At 35.7% G+C, this 9,217-nt stretch overlaps 1 protein-coding gene across 1 annotated transcript in view; it reads right to left on the reverse strand.

The window, feature by feature from the left end:
- LOC106880744 (disheveled-associated activator of morphogenesis 1) overlaps positions 1 to 9,217 on the reverse strand; it is a 135,148-nt gene that overhangs the window by 10,820 nt on the left and 115,111 nt on the right. Inside the window, exons 12-15 of the mRNA XM_052966759.1 lie at positions 8,944 to 9,079; positions 7,909 to 8,035; positions 6,660 to 6,782; positions 5,427 to 5,691 (exon numbers count right to left, since the gene is read on the reverse strand). Of these exons, the coding sequence (XP_052822719.1) occupies positions 5,427 to 5,691; positions 6,660 to 6,782; positions 7,909 to 8,035; positions 8,944 to 9,079 (651 nt within the window). The remainder of the gene's footprint in view (positions 1 to 5,426; positions 5,692 to 6,659; positions 6,783 to 7,908; positions 8,036 to 8,943; positions 9,080 to 9,217) is intronic.

Below are 9,217 nucleotides of genomic sequence, written 5' to 3' on the forward strand. Positions count from 1 at the left end.
TATATATATATACATGTTTATATATTCGTTCTGCAAATATTCTTGATGTGAAATCGTGTGTTGAAACAGACATTGTTGTATTTGGGGATGGTCATGTTGCCAGTTTAGCCAATAAAAACACACACACTATATATTTTAGAAGAAATCCCTGGTATAGAAGCTAAACCTGGAATTGAGGGGCCTTAATGGTTAACCTGGCAAAGACCAAGGTTAATCAAGTTGGAAAGAAGACAGGACCCTGGTACCTTCAGGAAAATGGCTTTGCTCAATATGCAGAAAAGGAGCAGTTATCAACTCTATATACTGTACTAGATGTAAGCTATGGATACACAAGAGATATAGTGGAATCAGTGACAGGCAATCTGAAAATGTAAGTTTCATATGCAGTAGATATACTGGAGCAGTTTATACAAGCACACTGGAAACTGAGTCTCTTGGAAGTTCAGATAGCTCACTAGAAGTAGTTGATAACTTTTGTTACCTAGATGTAGGACTATAATGAATAGGAAAAGACCAATTAGCTGCTCTGAAAAAAAATAGTACTGAGATTGAAAACTGGTTGAAGAAAGTTCAGGGAGCTACTATCTCTTTTATGATGTGCCATGTGAATGTATGTGAAAACATTAGCACAAAGGTGTTAAGTGAAAAAGAGGAATCAGATGTTGTGTTCAAGAAAGAAGACTGAAATGGTATGATCGTGTGATGTGTATGAATGAGGATAGATGTGTAAAGAAGTGCTGTTCACTTAATGTGGCTGAAGGAAGTGGTAAAAGCTGATCTCAGGACTTTGAGCATAACAGATGAGATGATAAAGAACTGGGATCTCTTGTGGAAAAAGACTTATCCTCCACAGCAACACGGAGTTCTGGAAGTGCTATATTTTGGGTTCTCTACCCATTGCAGTGACTTGCTACCCTCATGCACTATGTATATCTGTTTCTCCTCCCTTTCTCTTGTCTTTCTCCCACCAGCAACTGTATCAGCTGTATTACTCTGGCTAATTGCTGCCCCCACTCTTCTGCATCTCCAGCTCATAACTCTTGTTTCATCCTCCCTTCAACCCTACCCATTTTGACAGTCTTACAAATCATCTACTTCTACTCGGTTTGCGTCTTCTGAGGTAATCTTGACACCTTATTACCATTATTTATGTCTTGAAGTTCCTAATTAATTTTGTCTTCCTCCCATTGTTTTTTTCCATATTAGGTGTGAGTAGTCATGCAGATCACTCTGCAGGAACTTGCTCTGAACCCCACTCTCAGAGACAGTAGACAGTTTCCGCTACTTATGTGACCAAGTTAGTAGTGGGGGTGGTTGTTCCAAAAGCATAGCTGCTAGAATAAGAATAAGCTGGGCAAAGTTCACAGAGCTACTACCTCTGTTAGTAATGAAGGGCCTCTCCTTCAGAGTGAAAGACAGATTGTATGACACCTGTGTACGAACAGCTATGTTACATACAGTAAGACATAGTCTGTGACTACTGAGGATATGCAAAGGCTTGAAAGAAACGAAGCCAGTATGCTCTGATGGATGAGTAATGTCAGTGTGCATATACGACAGAGTGTAAGTGATTTGAGAGAAAAATTGGGTATAAGAGGCATCAAATGTAGTGTGCAAGAGAGAAGACTGCATTGGTATGGTCATGTAATACATTGGAATGAAGACAGTTGCATCAAGAGGTACTAATCTCTAATTGTAGAGAGAGCATGTGGAAGGGGTAGACCCAGGAAGACATGGGATGAAGTGGTGAGAAAGGATATACAGATGTTGGGATTCACAGAGGGGACTCTGTGAGTCCCAATGTCTGTAGATCCTTTCTACAGGGGACCAAGACTCCTTGCAATTTGCTGTGCTTGAAAAGAATGCCAAGCTAAGTAAAAACATGGTTGTTCTTGCATTCAGGCAAAAAAAAAAAACAGAAGAAAACATAACAGGCAAAAGAAAATCACCCCAAAAAAGTTTGATTAACTATAATTATCCTTGCAGCTTGAAGACAAAAACCTCCCTGACATCAGATAATCCAAATTTTGGAGAAATTGAGATATTACAGTGGATCTTGTCTTTAAAACGAAGTGGTGAAGGCAATGAGCATTTCAATCATGTTAGATCTCAGCAGCAAAGCAGATTCACCACTGGTATACAGACTACTTACGTGAGGTGTTTTCCAATCAGTGTCACTATTTTTCCTCTATTGATCACTTCTAAGTCTAGCCAAAAGAGGTAAATATGTTTCACTGATGAGATCTAACAGAACTGAAACATATCCATTGCTTTCACTTGTAGGTTTTAAACATAAGATCTACTCCTAACTGCATTTTCTATATTCCCTAAAAGTTTGAATTTAGTTGCAATTTTGAAAACCTGTTTTAGATTTTAACATTAGATGAAGTTTTGTTTTCTAATTCCACAGATTATCTCAGTTAATTGAAGTTTTTCAACTTACCATATTACATATGAGAGATTCTACCCTATGTGTAGAATAACCTTAAGTATATTCAGCCATAGTGTAATATTCATAATTTGAACTACTAGAAGTTGACTTCAATATTAGTTACAACCTTTTTGAGTTAGTCTGTGGAATTGAGGGAAAGAGTGCAATAAAAGATTAAGATAATAACATACATGCAAACACAACTGAGTTATTGCAATATTAGGAAAATCATTTGGAACATCTCAGCAATGAATCCTCAAACAACTAGAAGCAATATCAGAAATCTCAAGTACTCCAGCTGATGCAGAAATAAGTTAAGAAGAACTAGAAAAGGCAGCTATATCATAAGGCACACAGTATGGCTGTCATAGTAAATGCTGAAAGAAGGTGAGTACATGGTTTACATGTCACACAATATTTAACAGTATAGGAAAACAGTGAAGACACCAAAAGACTGGGCCCATATGCTGGTAACACCATTACATTGAAAAGGTGACTAGTTAAAGCCCAAAATTTACATAGCAGTTTGACTCTTACCAAATGTTCAGGAAAATCTTCCTTGGCAGAATGAAAACTAAAACTGAAATTATATCAATTTAGTTTTTAAGATCTAGTAGAGGTATAACTGATGTAATTTTTTATAATCAAATATGGTGGACAGGCATATAGAAGATAAAAACAACAAAAAGAGGTATGAATTATAAAGTGCTATACAAAAATATCACATATTGTTATAGATCTTCAGCAATGGAATTTGACACATAAGAACTAAAAAGTTTGGATGACAATTTAACACTCACCAACTCTCTTTCCTTCTTGTCTGTAGATATTAGATTCACTGATGACCTAACCCTAACAGCCACTATTTTGGTCATTTTTTAAAATATCCTCGAAACAGTAATATAAAGCAAGCAAAAAATGGAGTTAAAAAATGGCATGAAGAGTAATTCCAATCACATAGCTTGTAGATGATGAAACTTAATGGTTCTAAAGTAGAATAAATTACAGAGTTTGTGTATTCCAACAGTATAGTACTAGTTTGTGTATTCCAACAGTATAGATCAGAAGACATAAAAACAGATTGTATTGGCATCTCCAGCATTTGGATGACTAGAATTCACAATCTGAAACAAGTTGGATATCAGCCAGTGGTTTTATGATGCCTATATTCCCTCCATTACAAGCTTTTGCCTTGGAAATGTGGACCCCAAATTTTGAAGGTACATGCTGTATTTGCAGTTTGTACAAGGGATATGATCACAAGACAGGAATAAATATATTTCCATAATAAAAACTCTTCCTGTGACAGATCCACGACCAAAGTAGTAAAGAAGAGACTGAAATAGTTTGGCCATAAAATATGTAGCACTGGCATTCCACCCAGACTTCCTAAATCCAAAACACAAGGTAGACCACTGATGAGTTGGACCTCCCAAATACATTAGGTGAGGGACGAGGTGGTGAAACATGATCTTCGAATGTTGACCTTCATGGAGGGAATGACAAGTGACCGAGACATTTCGTGATATGCTGTGCTTGAGAAGACTTGTCAAGCCAAACAAAATCATAGCCATGGTGGTTGTCAGTGTCATGTAATTGTAGTCATGGCCATTGCTGGTGTCATGTAAATGGCACATAAAAAACACTCATTACACTCTTAGAGTGGTTGGCATTAGGAATGGCATCCAGCCATAGGAACCATGCCAAATCAGACTGGAACCTGGTGCAACTCTCTGGCTTACCAGTTCCAGCCAAGCCATCTAACCCATGCTAGCATGGAAAGTGAATGTTAAATGATGATATATATATATATACACACACACACACATATATAGATATATATATATACATATATATATATATTAATTGCTCTTTTTTATATAAATACATATTTTACTACACATACATCACCAATGGTGATGATTTTGAGAGTATACGAGAGGGCACCCAAAAGTAACCGAAAATGTTCTGTGGGACAAGCGCATTGTAGTTCAGGCTTCTGCTGCTAGTAGCCACTTGATGTGACCCTCAGGCATCAGTCTGCTGACTGGCAGTATGACATACAAAGTCGTGCTGCTACATGGTGCGTCTCTGTTTTGCAGTGCTTCTCCCCTGTTTGTTGATTTTTGTGATGGCTGAAATGAAGGAAATTCTGCAAAATTCTGTTTTCTGCTGGGGAAACAGCAGCTGAAACTGTTGTCTTCAAAAAGCTTACAAAGCCGCTGTCATGAGCAAAACACAAGTTTATGAGAGTGGTTTCCATGCTTTAGGAATGGTCACTTGTTGCTTGAAGACCAACCTCATTCAGGAAGACCATTGACCTCCTGAATGAATGAAAACATCATGAAAATTCATGAATTGATCTTGGAGGACTGTCACCAAACAATTGACTAACTTGTTGATATGACTGGTGTGTTGTGGAACTGCTAAGGAATTTTGAGTGAGGAATTGTGAATGAAAAGAGTTACAGCAAAATTTGTGCCTCGCTTGCTCACGGAAGATCAAAAGCAGTCATTACTGAATGTGTGGTGTGAACTGAAAGAACAGTTGGAAGTTGATCTGGACCTATTTTCAAAGGTCATCACTGGTGATGGAAGCTGGTGCTATGGAATTTGCAGATGTGGGAGAGGTGAAGAAAAGAACAATGGAGGCATTAAAAGGCATCACTTCACAAGAATTCCAGCATTGCTTCAAATAGTGGAAAACACGCCTGGACTGGTGCATTGCTTCAAATGGAGAATACTATCAAGGCGATAAAAGTGTAAACATGTAAAACTAAGTGAATAAAATAATATTGCAAAAGTCTGGTTTCTTTTTAGTACCCACCTCATAAATAACAAGTCAAGTTTAAATGCTTTACAATAAACAGTTGTGTACTTCACTATTTGAAATTCAAATCATGCAGGGTTGATATTTATCAGCTCTTAGTGTTGATAACATTAATCAATTATGTTGACCCAGCAATACTAGTTAAAAGATATTATTAAGTACAAACCCATTGGTGGTGGAGGTGGTGGACCTCCCACTGGAGGTGGGGGTGGTGGTGGAGGTGGTGGTAAAGATGCTCCATTTTGAGCGTTTAGATGATTCTTGGAAAGATTTTGAGGCAAAGATAGAGGAATGGTACGATTTGTGATAAGATTGCTGTTTGATTTGAAGCCTAATGAAGCAGATGAAAAGTCCATTTTTGCATCATCAGGTAAGCTTCCTGTTGAGACCATATATTGCAATTTCTTCTTTTCGGCACATTCATTCTCCAACTGATAGCAAAAAATAGAAGAAAGAAATGAAAATGAATTAAAAATATAACATTTTGTTAAGATTTGTGTATTTAATCCACCGCATCCACAAACATTCTATACTGAATAAAAAAAGGTCAGTTAAGAGAATTATAGATGTCTGAGAAAACAATGTACTGATGTTACTGACATTTTTATTATTGGATTGTCTGAGGAGTGGTGCTCAATTGTTTTTACAGATCTTCCGAGATGAGAAGAGGTTAATATAGTTATTATTTAGTTTGAACTCTACTGGTAGTATTACTAATACTTTACTGTGTGCCTGGAAATCATAAATGTTACTAGCTGGGTAAATATGTATTCTTGTAAGTAGGGTGTGGAGTTACAATGTATAACTGATAATGGTTTCATTAGTTTTCAATGCTGAACTCAGGTCTACATTATAGGCCTGAAGAAGGAAATTGAAGATGGCACCAATTTATCTTCTGGTGCATGATTCTGTAGCAACCAAATGACTGAATAGGCTATGATGACATCCTCCTCCTCCTCCTCTAACATCTGTTTTCCATGCTGGAAAACAGATGTTAAAGGAGGAGGAGTATGCTGGGTGTTTTTTACATGGAACCAGCAAGGGTGCTTTTACATGGTGCTGGCACAGATGCTATTATGTGGTACTAGCACTGGTGCTTTTTATATGGTGCTGGCAAAGGTGCATTTTATGTGGCACCAGCACAGGGCTCTTGAAAGTCAATCCTCTTCAGCAGGAGTAGTGGCATTAACACTTCTGCTGTGGAGGATGGGTTTTCTTGAATATAGCAAGGCTATATACCATAAAATTACCTGAGTTAGGAAATCTAAGAATGTTTGGATACAGATATGCCTTTTACCTATTATCAATCGCTGTTCAATATCTTCTTAGAGAAGTAGATAAAAATTAAAATACAAATACAATTTTGCATTAAATTCAGGAAAGAAATGAAGCATTTTACCTGAGCCTGTAGTTCATGGATTAAGGAACTCATATCTGAAATATTTTGTTTTGTTTCCTGATGGTTTGCAATTTCTTTCTCAAGTTTAGTCTTCATTTTGTTCACTGTTGATATTAGTTCCTCCTGAGAGAGACAAATGGATAGATATCTCAACAAATTTACTCATATATTCATAGACACATTCATTCATTACATTACTGTTTTAAATAAGCAAAACTATACAAAACTTCTTTTATTACATAAAACAATTTTTATAAATTAATTTTATCTTTAGAGATGGACTTTTTATATATTTATGTCCACACTGCTTCAAATGTTTTAGTTTCTGATTGTCATCAGGTGTCTTATTCTTGGATGTGTACATAGATAATACTAGACTGGTTTCAAACAAGGAAACTTTATTTCTAAACTAAGGGTAATAACATTCTTATCAACTTGGTCAGTGATGCATTTAAAGATTAGATCTTTAATATCTCAAGATGAGGTAAATAGGGGAAAAAAAATAATCTTAACAATAATTCAGCTTAGCCACTCAGACATTTAATTAGTTACATTTGTGGGATCCAGCATAAAGCATAACCTGTATTACTTCACCCAGTAATCATCTTTCGTATGTATCACAAGCCCAGATAGCATGGCTGGGGGTGTCTTTTGGGTCTGTTATATGGGTAAAACTCAAGGGTTCTCCCAAGTGGCACACACTCTAGCTATGCCACTGACAAGTTGCTACCAGTACAAATATGTCAGCTGATTTGTGATCTGCCATTCATGCACATTAGCATTACACATCCACTCTCACCAGATAATGGTTGTTTCATTTCTTTCCTGTTTCCATACATCCTTTGCCACTACCACTGCTAGTCAGGTCACTTAAGTAAGAGAAGTAGTCAACTACATTTGGATAAAATATTATTTCAACTGAAAATATCATCAGTCGAAATATTTTGTTCTAGGATGCTATTACTATTACACTTCATTGCACGTATTACATATGAAGTTCTGTGGCAAATCCTATGCACCTTTAGTGCACCCATATTTTTTATTGGGTACAGGGTATAGAGTTTTTACTTAACTCTTCTTAATTGGCATGCAAACTATAAGATACATCTTTGCTAGGATGATACTTAGGACATACAACTGTATACTTTGCTTTCAGGTTTGGGGCTTTTTATTTAAGTTTTCAACTATTTCATTTATGAAAACCAGTGATACATTTGACACATCAGTTATATAGTAATTTTTTTCAAACCTTTTCTTGTGTCTTTGCTTCACATTCACGTTCTTTCTTTTGCATTTTTAAATTCAAATCATCATTTGCTTTCTCAATTTCTCGCATTTTCTGTTGAAAGGATTTTATGTCATTTTCACAGGCAATCCTAGGGGAGATAAAATATGATAATCAGAATAAGAATGCAAACTTACTTATCAAAGAATATCTAAAAAGTATCCTTCAGCCAACTCAGTTGGGCAAGTTGATGGGTGTCAGCCTCCTTGCTAAAGAATCAATGATTTAAACGCTACTATTGCTTTCCTCTAATTTTTCTCTCTGTTCATCCCTTTCTTACATTTGTTGATGTTATTGTTGATAGAACAATATTATAATTTCACAATAGTTTTTAAAAGCTGGAAACTGCGCCTATCCAGGTGTGTTTTTTTTTTTTTGGTGGGGGGAGTTCCTACCAACCTAGTTTTTTAAGAACCAATCAATCTATTTTCTTTTAAAGCTTGATTTGCTCACTAATTATTTTATCTGCTTTAATTTAACATTCTTTAGGAAACGGGGTTAATGTAAGTTATTTGTAGATTAGCAAATTATTTCCTTCAACAAGCTTGATGGGTATAAAAAATTGTTTAGTGATTATCTTGATATTCTAATTCATAGTCAGTAAGCCTCACATTTGATTGTAGAGGTAACACTAGAAGGCTTTTTTCTTCATATAGAGAATATTCTTATAGAGGCCACTCTATACACAAAAATCATACACAAAACTGAAAGGAAAAAAAATATGTATCACTTCTGTAGCTCTTACTGCTTACATGGTATAAAGCTTTAAAAGGTATAATAACTAAATGGACCAAGAAATATAAGAAGCAAGTATTGGAGTGCAGCATTAGTAATCTATAAACCTTTTGTAGCTTGCCACTATAAATTCAGCTCTTAGAATATAGAAAAATCATAATTGAAAAGACATAAAAATGTCCTACAATTTATTAGATATTGATTATAGAAATTAAATACAGAAGAACTTTACAACCGTTCATAACAATAAATTAAATAACTTACTGTCGAATTATATGAGTAAAGTTGATCTCTACTGGAGCTAGATCAGGATCTTTACCATTCTTTTCCTGCAGCACCATTTGTTGAACAATTCTGTCTATAATTAACCACTGGCTAGCACATTTACTAGAGTTATTGTCTGAAAAAAATTCAAAAGATATTACAGAAAACAAATACAAATATTACAAACGTGGAAACTGCACCCCTTCATTAGTTGGACACCTCAACTTTCACATAAGAAAGATTATAGTTTTGGTGAAACAAAATTTGATGAATC

Source organism: Octopus bimaculoides, chromosome 3 (assembly GCF_001194135.2).
Source record: "Octopus bimaculoides isolate UCB-OBI-ISO-001 chromosome 3, ASM119413v2, whole genome shotgun sequence".
NCBI classification, from domain to species: Eukaryota; Metazoa; Mollusca; class Cephalopoda; order Octopoda; family Octopodidae; genus Octopus; species Octopus bimaculoides.